Source organism: Chiloscyllium plagiosum, chromosome 22 (genome assembly GCF_004010195.1).
Source record: "Chiloscyllium plagiosum isolate BGI_BamShark_2017 chromosome 22, ASM401019v2, whole genome shotgun sequence".
Taxonomy (NCBI): domain Eukaryota; kingdom Metazoa; phylum Chordata; class Chondrichthyes; order Orectolobiformes; family Hemiscylliidae; genus Chiloscyllium; species Chiloscyllium plagiosum.
Window position 1 is genome coordinate 31,639,498 of NC_057731.1, and position 14,386 is coordinate 31,653,883.

A 14,386-nucleotide genomic window follows, 5' to 3' on the forward strand; every position below is an offset into this window, starting at 1 on the left:
TCATCCTCTGTTGTGAAGCCTGAGGTCGGTTTCTTTCTTAGTGAATCCAAGCCAATTTAAGCATTTTTCCTAGCACATTCAAATGAATGAGTATTGCTCACAGAATACCTGTGATGTGTAAGGCCTTCATGTGCTTTGTACTTGCAGAGCTTGCCTCCTCTCTCCTCCATTCTATTTCTTGGCATCCTGCAGACATATAAAGCACTACAACCTCACCGGGTCCACTACTCTACCTTTCTGGTTGCTCCCAGAATCTTCTTTCAGAAGGAACCTTGGATGACAAGAAATGTGGAACATCTAGTCAAGAGGAAGAAGGAAGCTTACGTAAGGTTGAGGAAGCATGGATCAGATAGGGCTCGAGAGAGTTACAAGGTAGCAAGGAAGGAACTGAAGAATGGACTTAGAAGACCGAGAAGGTAAAAAAGTCTTGGCGGATAGGTTTAAGGAAAACCCCAAGGCATTCTACTCTTGGGTGAAGAACAAGAAGAGTGAGGGTAGGGCAAGAAAGGGAATAGGGATAATTAGATTAGATTCCCCATAGTGTGGAAACAGGCCCTTTGGCCCAACAAGTCCACACCGACCCTCCAGAAAGCAACCCACCCAGTCCATTCCCCTAACTAATGCACCTAACACTACAGGCAATTTAGCATGGCCAATTCACCCAACCTGCGCATCTTTTGACTATGGGAGGAAACCCACACAGATATGGGGAGAATGTGCAAACTCCACACAGACAGTTGCCCGAGGCAGGAATTGAACCCAGGTCGCCTGGCACTGTGAGGCAGCAGTGCTAACCACTGAGCCACCGTTCCACCCCAAATAATCCTGGGAATTACAGACCAGTCAGTCTTACCAGTGGTGGGCAAATTATTGGAGAAAATTCTGAGAGACAGGATTTTTGAATATTTGGGAAAGCATAGCTTGATTAGAGATAGTCAGCATGGCTTTGTGAGGGGGAGGTCATGCCTCACAAGCCTTATTGAAATATTTGAGGATATGACAAAACACAATAATGAAGGTAGAGCAGTGGATGTGGTGTACATTTGAGCAAGGCATTTGATAAAGTTCCCCATGGTATGCTCATTCAGAAAGTAAGGAGACATGGGATATAGGTCAATTTGGCTTTCTGGATACAGAATTAGCTGGCCCAGAGAAGACAGAGGGTGGTAGTTAATGGAAAATATTCAGCCTGGAGCTCATGACCAGTGGCGTACTGCAGGGATGTGTTCTGGGACCTCTGCTCTTTGTGATTTTTATAAATGACTTAGATGAGGAAGTGGAAAGGTGGGTTAGTAAGTTTGCTGATGACACAAAGGTTGGTAGAGCTTTGGACAATGTGGAAGGCTGATGTAGGTTGCAATGCGACATTTACAGAATGCAGAATGAGAAGTGCCGGATGGAAAAGTGTGAAGTGATTCATTTCAGAAGATTGAATTTGAATGCAGATTACAGGATTAAAGGCAAGTTTCCTGGCAGTGTGGAGGAACAGAGGGATCTTGGGATCCACATCCATAGATCCCTCAAAGCTGCCACCCAAGTTGATAGGGTTTATAAGAAGACATATGGTATTTTGGCTTTCATTAGCAGGGGGAATTGAGTTTAAAAGTCACAAGGTTATGCTGCAGCTCTTATGAAGCCCTGGTTAGACCACACTTGGAATATTGCGTTCAGTTCTGGTCACCTCATTATTGGAAGAATGAGGAAACATTCGAGGGTGCAAAGGAAATTTACCAGGATGCTGCCTGGACTGGAGAGCAGGTCTTATGAAGAAAGGTTGAAGGAGCTAGGGCTTTTCTAATTGGCGCAAAGAAGGATGAGAGGTGACTTAATAGAGGTGGACAAGTTGATGAGAGGCGTAGATAGAATGGATAGCCAGGGACTTTTTCCCAGGGCGGAAATGGCTATCACGCAGGGACATAATTCTAAGGTGACTGGAAGAAGGTTTAAGGGAGATGTCAGAGGTTGGTTCTTTACACAGAGAGTAGTGAGCGCTCTACTATCAGTGGTAGTAGAGTCAGGTACATTACAGACATTTAAGCAACACTTGTGTAGGCACATAGATGATAGTAAAATGAAGGGTATGTGGGTTAGTTTGATTTTAGAGTAGGATAATAGGTCGGCACAACATCGAGGGAAGAAGGGCCTGTACTGTGCTATACTGTTCGATGTTCTCTGGTGTTTTTCCATCCACCAAACAGCTCCAGGAACGCCAAGCAGTGCTCCCACCAAATCAAAAACATCTGATTTGAAACTCAGTCTGTTGAATAGGCCTTGTACAGGTAGACCCATCTTGTCTCCCTCTAATTGTATTTCAAACAATGATGTGCCAAATTGCTGCAGAGACTATAGCATTACATTACTTAGAATCTTGGCATTACATTGGCCTGCTGTGTCATCTGAAGAATACTGGCTGCAAAAGGTCTCCTGACACGCAAAGGTATGCACTAATGTGTGCACTTCCCCTACTGCAATGCTCCAAGAGTATAGGCAAAACTGCAAAAGCTGTTATTGGCCTTGAACTGCTAGTGCTCCAGGCAATTTTGTGTCCAATTTACATTCCAGAATGAGACACATCAGAATATGTTGTATGTTTACAGTTAAATGACTCTTGGATCTAGCATGTATGTTTGAAATGTACACTAAAAAGAAAATTGCAGATCCTGGCGATCCAAACCAAAAATTGAAAGTACCGAAAATATACTGTTGGTAAGTTAGCATGTCATAGTGCCATAGAGATACACAGCATGGAAACAGACTCTTCATTCCAAGTTGTCCATGCTGACTAATGTCCTAAATTAATCAAGTCCCATTTGCCAACATTTGATACATATCCCTCCAAACCCTTCCTATTCATATACCCATCCAGATGCCTTTCAAATGTTGCAATTCTATCAGCCTCTACCACTTCTTCTCGCAGCTCATTCCATACATACACCATCGTCTGCGTGAAAAGGTTGCCCCTTAGTTCCCTTTTAAATCTTTCCCCATTCACCTTAAACCTATGCCCTCTAGTTTTGGACTCCCCTATGGCTGGGAAAAGACTTTGTCTATTTACCCTATCCATGCCCCTCATGACTTTATAAACCTCCATAAAGTCACCCTCAGCTTCTGATACTTCAGGGAAAATAGCCCCATTCTATTTAGCCTCTCACTATAGCTGAAACGCTCCAATCCTGACAATATCCTTGTAAATCTATTCTGAACCCTTTCAAGTTTCACAACATCCTTCCTACAGCAGGAAGACCAGAATTGCATGCAGTATTCCAAAATGGCTTAACCAATGTCCTGTACAACCGCAATCTGACCTCCCAACTCCTATATTCAATGCACTGACCAATAAAGACAAGCATACCAAATGCCTTCAAAACTATCTTACCTATCTGTGACTCCACTTTCAAGGAGCTAGGATGCTGCACTTCAAGGTCTCGTTGCTAAACAACATTACCGAGAACCTTACCATTAAGTTTATAAGTCCTGCCCTGACTTGTCTGTCCAAAATGCAGCACCGCGCATTTATCTAAATTAAACTCCATTTGCCACTCCTAGGCCTATTGGCTCATCTGATCAAGATCCCGCTGTAATCTGAGGTAACCTTTTTGCTGTCTATTACACCTCCAATTATGGTGTTTCTGCAAACTTACTAACCATACCTCCTATGTTCTCATCTAAATCATATACACAAATGACGAAAAGCAGTAGACCCAGCACCAATCCTTGTGGCACACCACTGGTCACAGGCCTCCAATCTGAAAAACAACCCTCTACCAACACACTCTGCCTTTTACCTTCGAGCCAGTTCTGTATACAAATAACTACTTGTCTATGTGATCTAACCTTGATAACCAGTCTACCATCAGGAACCTTGTTGAATGCCTTCCTAAAGTCCATATAGATCACATCCACAGCTCTGCCCTCATCAATCTTCTTCATTACTTCTTCAAAAAAACTCAATCAAGTTCGTGAGACATGATTTCCCATGCACAAAGCCATGTTGACAATCCCTAATCAGTCCTTGCTTTCCAAATATATGGAAATCCTGTCCCTCAGGATTCCCTCCAATAACTTGTTCACCACCAATGTCAGGCTCATCGGTCTATAGTTCCCTGGCTGCTCCTTAACAACCTTTCTTAAACTGTGGCACCGTGTTAGCCAACCTTCAGTCTTCCGGCACCTCACCTGTGACTATCGATGATACAAGCATCTCAGCAAGGAGCCCAATAATCAGTTCCCTAGCTTGCCGCAGAGTTCTAGGGTACACCTGGTCAGACCCTGGTGATTTATCTACCTTTAGGCGTTTCAAGACATCCAGCACCTCCTCCTCTGTAAGATGGACATCTTTCAAGATGTCACCATCTATTTCCCCACATTCTGTATCTTCCATGTCCTTCTCCACAGTAAACACTGATGAAAAATACTCATTTAGTATCTCCCCCATGTCCTGTGGTTCCACACATGGGCTGCCTTGCTGATTTTTGAGGGGTCCTATTCTCTCCCTAGTTACCTTTTTGTCCTTAATGTATTTATAAAATCTCTTTGGATTATTCTTAACCCTATTTGCCAAAGCTATCTCATGTTCCCTTTTAGCCCTCCTGATTTCCCTTTTGAGTATACGCCTACTGCCTTTACACTTTTCTAAGGATTCACTTGAATTCTGCTGCCCATACCTAACATATGCTTCCTTCCTTCGTCTTGACCAAGATCTTAATTTCTCTGGTCATCCAGCATTCCCTACACCTACTAGCTTTGCCTTTCACTCTAACAGGAATATACTGTCTCCGGACTCTCGTTATCTCATTTTTGAAGGCTTCCCATTTTTCAGCCATCTCTTACCTGCGAGCATCCGCACTCAATCAACTTTTGGAAGTTCTTGCCTAATACCATCAAAATTGGCCTTCCTCCAATTTAGAACTTTAACTTTTGATTCCTGTCTATCCTTTTCCATCACTATTTTAAAACTAATAGAATTATGGTCACTGGTCCCAAAGTGCTCATGCACTGACACCTCAGTCACTTGCCCTGCCTTTTTTCCCCAAGAGTAGGTCAAGTTTTGCATCATCTCTAGTAGGCACACATTCCCTTCAACTGTCAGCCTTGCCCTTCACCCTAACAGGAACATATAATTTCTGGACTCCCATTATCTCATTTTCGAAGGCTTCCCATTTTCAAGCCATCCCTTTACCTCAAACATCCATTCCCCCAATCAACTTTTGAAAGTTCTTGCCTAATACTGTCAAAATTGGCCTTCATCCAATGGCCCTGTCTGTTTGACTTACGCCTTTTCCCAAGTGTACCAGTCTCAGACTGATCTCTTTCCTCACTATCTCCTTGGGTCCCCGCTCCCTCCCAATTAGTTAAAATGCTCCCAGACTGCTCTCACAAATCTCCCTGCCACTATATTAGTCCCCTTCCAATTCAGGTACAATCTATCCTTCTTATACAGGTCACTTCTACCCCAGAAGACATTCCAATGATTCAAAAATGTGAATCCTTCTCCTCTGCATAAACCCCTCAGTCACACATTCATCTGCTCTATCCTCCTTGTCGAGAGCTGGTCTCTCCTCCACTGCCTTTTCTGCACCGAGGTGACTCCAGATAAGGAGAATGTGCAAATGGTATTCTTCAGGCTTTGCTTGTCTGTTGACACTGTGGGGACTGGGCAATGTAGCAATATTTTTACTTCAGTTTTCTTGAATCCTTTATTAGTTGTCCCTATTTAAAAAGGGTTATTTTCATTTGGTTTCCATTTGACTGAGGCAACAGTGTCCCCTTGCGGTTTTATTAAGAATATGCACCTGTAGGGAGTCTGTTCTCTTCCCTGGCTTTATCTACCCTCAGATAGCCCTGGAAAAAGAATATGTAATATCAACTGTTTGAGACCTGATCCCAAGACACAATACTGCTGTTTAAATTTTGCATGTTTTATTTGTTTTGTGGTTTCAATTTCTATTTTAAAAAAACTACAGTTGCTGCAAACCTCAAATAAAAGCAAAATGTCCTGGAAATATTCAAACAGTTCTGTCCACATCCACACAGAAAGAAATAGAACTAATGTATAGAATCCCTACAGTGCAGATAGAGGTCATGTGGCCCATTAAGTCCATGCGCTGATCCTCTGAACAGCATCCCATCCTATCCCTATAATGCCACATTTACTATTTTAACCCACATAGCCTACGCACTACAGGGCAATTTAGCATGGCCAATCCACCTAACCTGCACATTTTTGGATTATGGGAAGAAACTGGAGCATCCAGAGAAAACCCACTCAGACAGAGGGGTAAACCTGCAAACTCCACACAATAATCCAAGATTGGAATTGAATCCAGTTCCCTGCTGCTGGTAAGGCAGCAGTACTAACCATTGTGTCACCCCAAGGAGCAACTGGAAGCAATTAACAGATCTGATTTCCAACAAGTCAACGTTTCAATTATGGTTATTTACTCTCGAGCAGATGTAATGACCAGCTACTTTGGGCTCCCTGGGAAGTTCAGTAAAGGAAAAAGCAAGGAACCCACTGTTTCTATCATGGCTTCTTTATATTGTGTAGACAAAATACAGATTGATTGCTTTCCAAATGCTGCCAACCATCTAGTCTGTTAACATGGCAGGCTGTCATTGTAATTAATCGACCTTATGAGCAATTTCTCTCAATGACGGCCGTTTCTGGTCTCCTGCAGTCTTCCAAGAAAGCTCAATGTGAGCTTGAGGAGCAGTGTTTCCTCTTTTGACCATGCACTTTACATCCTTCTGGATTCAATTTCGACAGCAATGAGTTTGTAATCTATGTAACCTCATGTGGTGTTTCCGTACTAGACTGTTGTTGCTCTCATTGTTGCTTTCTTACTGCAATTCCTCTTTATATCATTCATTTACTCCTCCTCGACACTCATCTTTTGATTGTGTGTGTACTAGTTCCGCGCTCCAGCAATCCTTTTTTGTCACGTTCCACCTTTCTGACCTAACACAGTTTATTCCCTGCTCTGAGGATCACTGGAACCGAAACGTTAACTCTGCTGTCTCTGCACAGATGCTGTCAGACCTGCTGAGTTTATTCAATAGTTTCCATTTTTATTTATTTCTCTCTCGCTGGGCTCCATCTTCATCTAACCGCTCACTCCTTTGCGCCCCCACCCCGTCATGAGCGCAAATACCACCTTTTCCTCTGCATCAGTTCTGAAGAAGGCTCTCTGCCTTTATTCCCGATGAAGGGCTTTTGCCCGAAAGGTCGATTTTACTGCTCCTCGGATGCTGCCTGAACTGCTGTGCTCTTCCAGCACCACTAATCCAGAATCAGTTCTGAAGAGCCATTCGACTTGCAGTGTTCCTCCCCACTAATGATGTCAGACCTGCTGAGTCTCTCCAACAACTTCTGTTTTAGTTTCATTCTCTTTTTTCCCAACTCACACAAAGGTATTTCCCTAAGCATTTATTTCTAAAACAGAATTTCAAATATTAAGACCGTTCCTCCTTCACAGATGATACAGACATAAGCGACACGTTAAGTAACAACACTACCTCAGTTGGCGCCTTCGATTTCCGGCGCATCTGAATGACGTCGGTGACGTGTTGGAGAGGCGCCGGTTCGGCTCTGGGCTGAGGTTGTTGGGGAGGGAGCGGAAAGATGTCTGAGGGCAAAGGTCGAAGCCGAGCTCCTTATCCCAGCGGGGGTTCGCAGCGCCCCGTTGCCGGCACCTCCAACGGCACCATGGCCGGAGCCGGAGCTCCGCAGCGCGGCAGGAGGAACTCGGCCGTCTCGGATTGTGTCATGACCGAGGATGAAGAGCTGGCCGACGGCGCCATCCCGTATGGGGCCCGGGATGATGACCCGAACCGCCGGAGGATGCTGAGGCACCAGTACCGGGAGCTCATCAACAGCGTCCAGCGTGAGTGAGCAGGCCCGGGCCCCCCCGGCTTCCGCACCTCCTGTTCTCACTCTCACCAGGAGACCCTGGGTCGTCCCCCTCCCCCGTGAACTCCAGTAGGAAACATGTCAGAACAAATAAAAAACTTTCGTGCTGACACTCAAACATTGATGTATAAATATCACGGGCCAGTTTGATACCCCGTTACCTGTACCTGCATCTTTATTATTGAGAATAATAAGTTTGAGTAGGCTTGCCCTTTATAATAGAGCTTATCAATAAGTTCCACTTGGTTAGACTTGAACAATAACACCACGTTCGAGCGGGAGATTTAGGTTCAATTCCCATCTGCTCCAGAGATGTGTAATACAATCTCTGGGGAGGTTGATTTTAAAAATAGCTGAAGTTGCTAGTTTGTAGCTTTCATGAAAAAATGTCATTGCAGAATATGATTCTGAAAGCTGGTCAGATTTATCCACCTTCCCAGTTCAGTTGCTTACCCACTATCCTCATGTGGTTACCAATCTGGTTTTGTGAAATAAAAGTGGTGAGAACAGTTTTCTCATCCAATGTTAGTGGAATCTGGAATTTTCTTGTTTATTCCACTGGATCTGATCTGTTTTTGCTTAGACAATAACTTACGACACTGGAGGTGAGTCTATGATCCGTTTTCCTTTGTTGGTTTCACAGTTCCTCAAGCACCTGCTGCAAGATCTCCATTCTCTTCTAAAACATAAGTGTTGATGTGAACCAGGATTCTTGGCTCAATTTTGTTCCAGATGAATTTTCCCCATCTATTGTTATGCTTCCCTCCCTTGCACCAAGGGACATTGATCAGCCACAGCTGCAAATTTGGCAGAAGTTCTACCACTACTAATGAATTGGAGTTCTTTCATGAGGAATCTTTTGCATCACATTGTTAATTTGTTGTTTTCATTTCTAATGGATGTCATGAAGGACATGAATTTCTCAAATGTAAGCATTAACTGTTTCCAATGCCCTAAGTTATCTAAATTCTTGTTTATATGTTTGTATCCTGTAATTACATCATCTACTCCCTATCTTTGTAGTCTTCTGTAGTGTTGGAATCAAGTAATCCACAGATTTTTGATTTGCATTCTCCCCCTCAATTTTTGCAGAAAATCGAGAGGACATGATCAGACCCAACAGCAATAAATTAACAGAAGCACTTGAAGAAGCGAACAAGCTGTTTTCCAATGGTAAGGCTCTATTAATTCTGTGTACATGTATACAAATGACAGGTTGCAATGCAGTGAAATTCAAAAATACAAAGTTGGTTTGAGACACAAAAAATGAACATGCTAGTACAGCACCAGTAAGTTTCCTGTTCAGGCCATATCTAAAAATATCAGACTACATCTTGGTTAAGGTTATCAAAGAAACTATGGCCAGTGGTGTACAATTTTGTTTTCTTACCTAATTTCCTCAGTATTTTGGTATTTGTCACCATGAACCTATGGGGTATAAATATCCAGTAGCTGAATGATTTTTTGTACAGAGACCTCTTATGGCTTTGAACACTGCACACTACTTGAAAATTTAAATTATGCCTTATTATGTATCTTTCAGTTCGACAGACACGTGAGGCAGCTTTGGATGCGCAGTTTCTGGTGCTTGCAACAAACCTGGGTCAAGAGAAAGCTAATCAGTTACACACAGACATGATGGTTTTTGACCCATCAGTCTTTGCAGAGGAACTAGTAAGTTTTGATTGCATGCAAAAGTATTGGAAAAATAAATTGAAAAACTTTCAAATTCATCCCATACGTCAAGCTCGAAACACGTTTAAACTCTGATTTTTTTCGTTTTGTACTTAACTTGCATAATTAACATTATTAGAGTCAATAATGACTGTAACTGATTACTGTATCTATCCAATAGCTTTGACATTTGTGTGATTTGGTAAATACTTTGTGGTCTTGACTTTTAGAGTAATAGCCTATTTGATTTATTTTAAATCAAAGTATTTATTTCTAATAATTTCCGGTCTTTTTTATACACAAGATTACTTCACAAAGGTTAAAAGCATATGGTAACAATCTTCATTTCCGAGAGAAATAGAAGGACTCTTTGCTGGTTTTATGTTTTAATCAATAAGATTATTATGACCTTGATGTTTAAATCGAATACTGATATTATCACCTCCTTTAATATGGTATGTATCGCTAGATTAGGAGGAGGAATGCATAGCTGGAAAACAGAATCTAAAATCTGCTATTTTTACCACAAGGAATTTGTTTATAATGATTGGAATAAAAACTAATGTATAAATCACAATTTCACAAGTTATTTTAACAGTTAATAGCCACAATGAAATACTTTGTTTTTCTCTTCACAGAATTTAAATGCCAATTCTAATACTGTTGGTTATAAATTACTTTTGTGCAGTTAACATTCATGGGCTTGAACCGACTCGAAACTGAAGGGAGTGATGATGACGATGAATCTGCAGGGTGGCTTCCAAAAGATGCCTGGACCAAACTTGGAAAAGAAGCTGAGAAATATTTTAAAAGAGCTCCGACCTTTCATTTTATGTAAGTTGAGTGCATTTTTCTCCTGTTACTGTTGACAATTCAGACTATTCAAGAAGACTTGTAGCTCAGGTTGTGGATGAGGTTATTGGCTTGCTTGCTGAACTGCTAATTTTGTTTGCAGATGTTTCATCACCATGCTAAGTAACATCGTCATTGCGCCTCCAGTGAAGCTTTGGTGTTCTGTCCTGCTTGCTGTTTGTGTATCCAGTTCTGCTGGGGTTGGTGGTGTCATTTCCGGTTTTGTTGTTGGTTCTGTTTCTTATTATGTGGGGTCCAACCCTACATGTTTGTTAATGGAGTTCCTGGCTGAGTGCCAGGCTCCCAAGAATTTCCATACATGTCTTTGTTTGGCTTGTCCTCGGATGGATATGTTGCCCCAATCGAATTGGTGTCCTTTTATTGTCCATGTGAAGTGATATAAGTGATAGCTGGTCATGCATCTTGGTGGCTAGTTGGTGTTTATGTACCCTGGTGGCTAATTTCCTTCCTATTTGCCCCATTAGTGATTTTGGCAGTCTTCATGTATTTTGGATATAACGTTGGTCCTGTTGATTGTGGATATAGGATCTTTTTGTACTTGTTTGTCGTTGTCGTAGTAGGTTGTGGGCTACCATGATACCCAGGGGTCGGAGTAGTGTGGTGGTCATTTCTGATATGTCCTTAATATATGGTAGTGTGGCCAGTGTATTCATGCATGTTGTGCCTTCCTGTCATGTGGGTATCGGCAGACTGCGCTTTTTGGGTACCCATTGTTTCTGACAACGTTGTGTAGGTGTTCGTCTTCTGCTTTGCACAGCTCCAGGGTGCTGCGGTGTGTTGTGGCTCGCCTCAACAGTGTTCTGTGTTCTGATGCATCTCTGTTTGTAGGTGTTGGGATGGTTGGTTTTGAGAACTTGGTCTGTGTGGATAGCCTTCCTGTGTATGCTGGTCTGGAGCTCCCCATTGGCTTTGCATTCAATCATTACGTCTCGGAATGGCAGTCGGTTGTTTTTTTTTCTTCCTTGGCTTGTGCCCGAAACATCGATTCTCCTGCTCCTTTGATGCTGCCTGACCTGCTGCGCTTTTCCAGCAACACATTTTTCAGCTCTGATCTCCAGCATCTGCAGTCCTCACTTTCTCCTAGAAATTTATGCCAGTAAGGATGTTGTTTTATGAGTTGATGGGTTTCCTCCAGCTGCGAGCGTTTGATGACAGAGGTATCATCCACATAGCGGATCCACAATTTTGGCTGGATACTGGGCAGTGCTGTCCGTTCTAGTCTTTGCATGACATCCTCTGCTATTAATCCTGATATTGGTGATCCCATGGATGTTCCATTGATTTATTTGTATACCTGGGAGTGAAACTGTGGGTCTGAGAGGAGGCCCCCGGTTTGTGTACTTTGGGAATCCATTGAAGCAGGATGTGTTGGATCACTCTGGCTTCATTTTTTGGAGATCAGTTAATTTCCCCTGTCTTGTAGATTTCTTCAGGTAACAATGATGTGGTATTGCAGTTGTGGTGTTGGATCTGTTGCCATCTATTGGTAGGTGTCGGTATCTGCTAGTAGTGTGTTCGCTTTCTCCATGTATTGTGCTCTGTTCAGTATGCCCTTTGTCTGCTGATAGGATTACTATGTTTTTGTTCCTCATGAGTCCTTCTAGGGCTTTCCTTTCTTGTGTGTTGAGGGTGATTCCTTCTGTCCTTCTGCTTCGCATTGGGGTCACTGTCTAGATAGTCTGTTGAGTTTCCTCTGTGAGTCCTTTGTTCTTGAGAGTGGCTTCTAAAGCCGCTAGGAGGTCCATTTTATTGGTGTCTCTTTGGTTGTAATTCAGTCTGCATACCAGTATGGCTTTTTGGTGTCTGTTATTGATTGGTTTGAGAGGTTTTTATCCAAGTGTATGATTTGTTTGTGTTGACGCTGTGGGTGAGTTAGTTTCTTCTGTACGGTTAGTCTTTTCTTTGTCTTGGTCTTCCATTGTTTCATGCAAATGGCTAGTTCTAGTGTAGTTGTTCCGTTCATGCTTGGTCGAGTTGGTGTACAAAGTTTTTTGGCACACGATTTCCTGCTCATCTTTGTGGAGGCAGTTGTGGGTATCATTAACCACTACCCATAGCATTCTGCGGCTGTTATGTTCTGCTATTTTCTGCGCTAATTGGATGTTGAGAGGTTGTATATATATTGTACGTTGTGGTCACACCTGTTTTCTGATGCATTCATGCAGGAAGTGGAGTTGCTCATGTGTAGCGCTCTCAGATGGCAGAGGTTTCCCATCGTCAGACAGTTTCAGAGTGTTGTGCCTGGAGTTGTTGAGAGTATTCATGAAGATTTGTAGTTTAGGTTGTGGATGAGATTATTGACTTGCTTGCTGAGCCGGTAAGTTTGTTTGCAGCTGTTTCATCATCATGCAAGGTCACATCATCAGTGCGCCTCCGGTGAAGCATTGGTGTTCTGTCCCACTTATTATTTACTTGTCTGGTTCTGCTGGGGTTGGTGGTGTCATTTCCAGGTTTGTTGTTGGTTCTGTTTCTTATTGGTTGGTATGTGGGGTCCAAATCTGCATGTTTGTTAATGGAGTTCTGGTTGAATATCAGGCTTCCAGGAATTCCCAAGTCTCTGTTTGGCTTGTCCAATTTGAATGGGACAATGTATCCATCTAGGAAAGCCAAACAGAGACTTGGGAATTTCTGGAAGCCTGACACTCAACCCAGAACTCCATTAACAATAATGTAGATTTGGCCCCAAATACTAACCAGTAACTAACAGAACCAACAAAAACAACCAGGAATGACACCACCAACCCCAGCAGAACCAGACACATAAATAGCAAGTGGGGCAGAACACCAGTGCTTCACTGGGGGTGCACGGATGATGTTGTTTAGCATGATGGTAAAACATCTGTGAACAAACTTACTAGCTCAGCAAGCAAGTCAACAGCTTCACTTGTGATAATGCCAACCTTGTAGTATTGCATTGGCTGTCATGTTTTATTGGTGTGATAACTTATTTTATTGAGATTATGAGTTGAGGTTATGAGGAATGCTGTGCAAGTTTACTTTAAACATTATTGTCTTATGATCTAGGCTGGGGTCATTCAAGAGTGAACCTCCAGTTCCACGACAGAGAACTGAGAGACAGAAGAGAGCCCCAACAAAAGAAGAACATAGAATAATGCCAACTCAGGTTTGTTGTATTTTTTAATGTTTCACTGTCAATCTGCATTTCATTGTTTCCATGCCTGAGTTCAGGCTGTCTTCTCAACAAAACCTTTTGGATTACATGTGGACCAACACAGATACAAATTGTGTTGTGTAAGGCAATCACACAAATGTGAAATTCTCTATCTGGCCTTTGTGATAACACAGTAAATTTTGGACAGGCGAAACATAAACTTAGCCAGCACTTCTAAACTTCCTTTTTTTTCTTCTTAATTCACGGGATGTGGGCAGTACTGACCCGGCCAGCATTTATTACCCATCCCTAATTGCCCAGAGGGCAGTGTAAGAATTAACCACATTGTCATGGGTCTGGGGTAATTTGCAGGCCATATCAAGTAAGGATGTCAGTTTTCTTCCCTAAAGGACATTAGTGAACCAGGTGGGATTTTCCGATAATCGAGAGTCGTTTCATGGTTACCAATAGACGTCTAATTCCAGATGATTGTGGAATTCAAATTCCACCATCTGCCGTGGCAAGATTCGAACCTGGGTGCCCAGACATTGCCAGGATCTCTGGATTAATAGTGTACCAATAATACCACTGGGCCGTCATCTCCCCTGAATTATTATTTGCCTTTTTTCCTTATGTGATCCGGAACCACATGCCATAGTGTTAAAGGTTTAGATGGAGAGAAATTTCTTAAGTGTGTACAAGACAATTTTCTGATTCAGTATGTGGATTTACCTACTAGAGGTGCAAAACTTGACCTACTCTTGGGAAATAAGGCAGGGCAGGTGACTGAGGTGTCAGTGGGGAAGCACTTTGGGGCC

The 14,386-nt window shown here is 42.6% G+C and overlaps 1 protein-coding gene across 1 annotated transcript in view; it reads left to right on the forward strand.

Moving 5' to 3' along the window:
* The first annotated feature begins 7,550 nt into the window (after nucleotides 1–7,550).
* Nucleotides 7,551–14,386, forward strand: part of nsmce4a (NSE4 homolog A, SMC5-SMC6 complex component) — an 18,462-nt gene continuing 11,626 nt past the window's right edge. Inside the window, exons 1-5 of the mRNA XM_043712678.1 lie at nucleotides 7,551–7,883; nucleotides 9,002–9,082; nucleotides 9,453–9,583; nucleotides 10,272–10,417; nucleotides 13,481–13,580. Of these exons, the coding sequence (XP_043568613.1) occupies nucleotides 7,622–7,883; nucleotides 9,002–9,082; nucleotides 9,453–9,583; nucleotides 10,272–10,417; nucleotides 13,481–13,580 (720 nt within the window). The 5' untranslated portion in view covers nucleotides 7,551–7,621. The remainder of the gene's footprint in view (nucleotides 7,884–9,001; nucleotides 9,083–9,452; nucleotides 9,584–10,271; nucleotides 10,418–13,480; nucleotides 13,581–14,386) is intronic.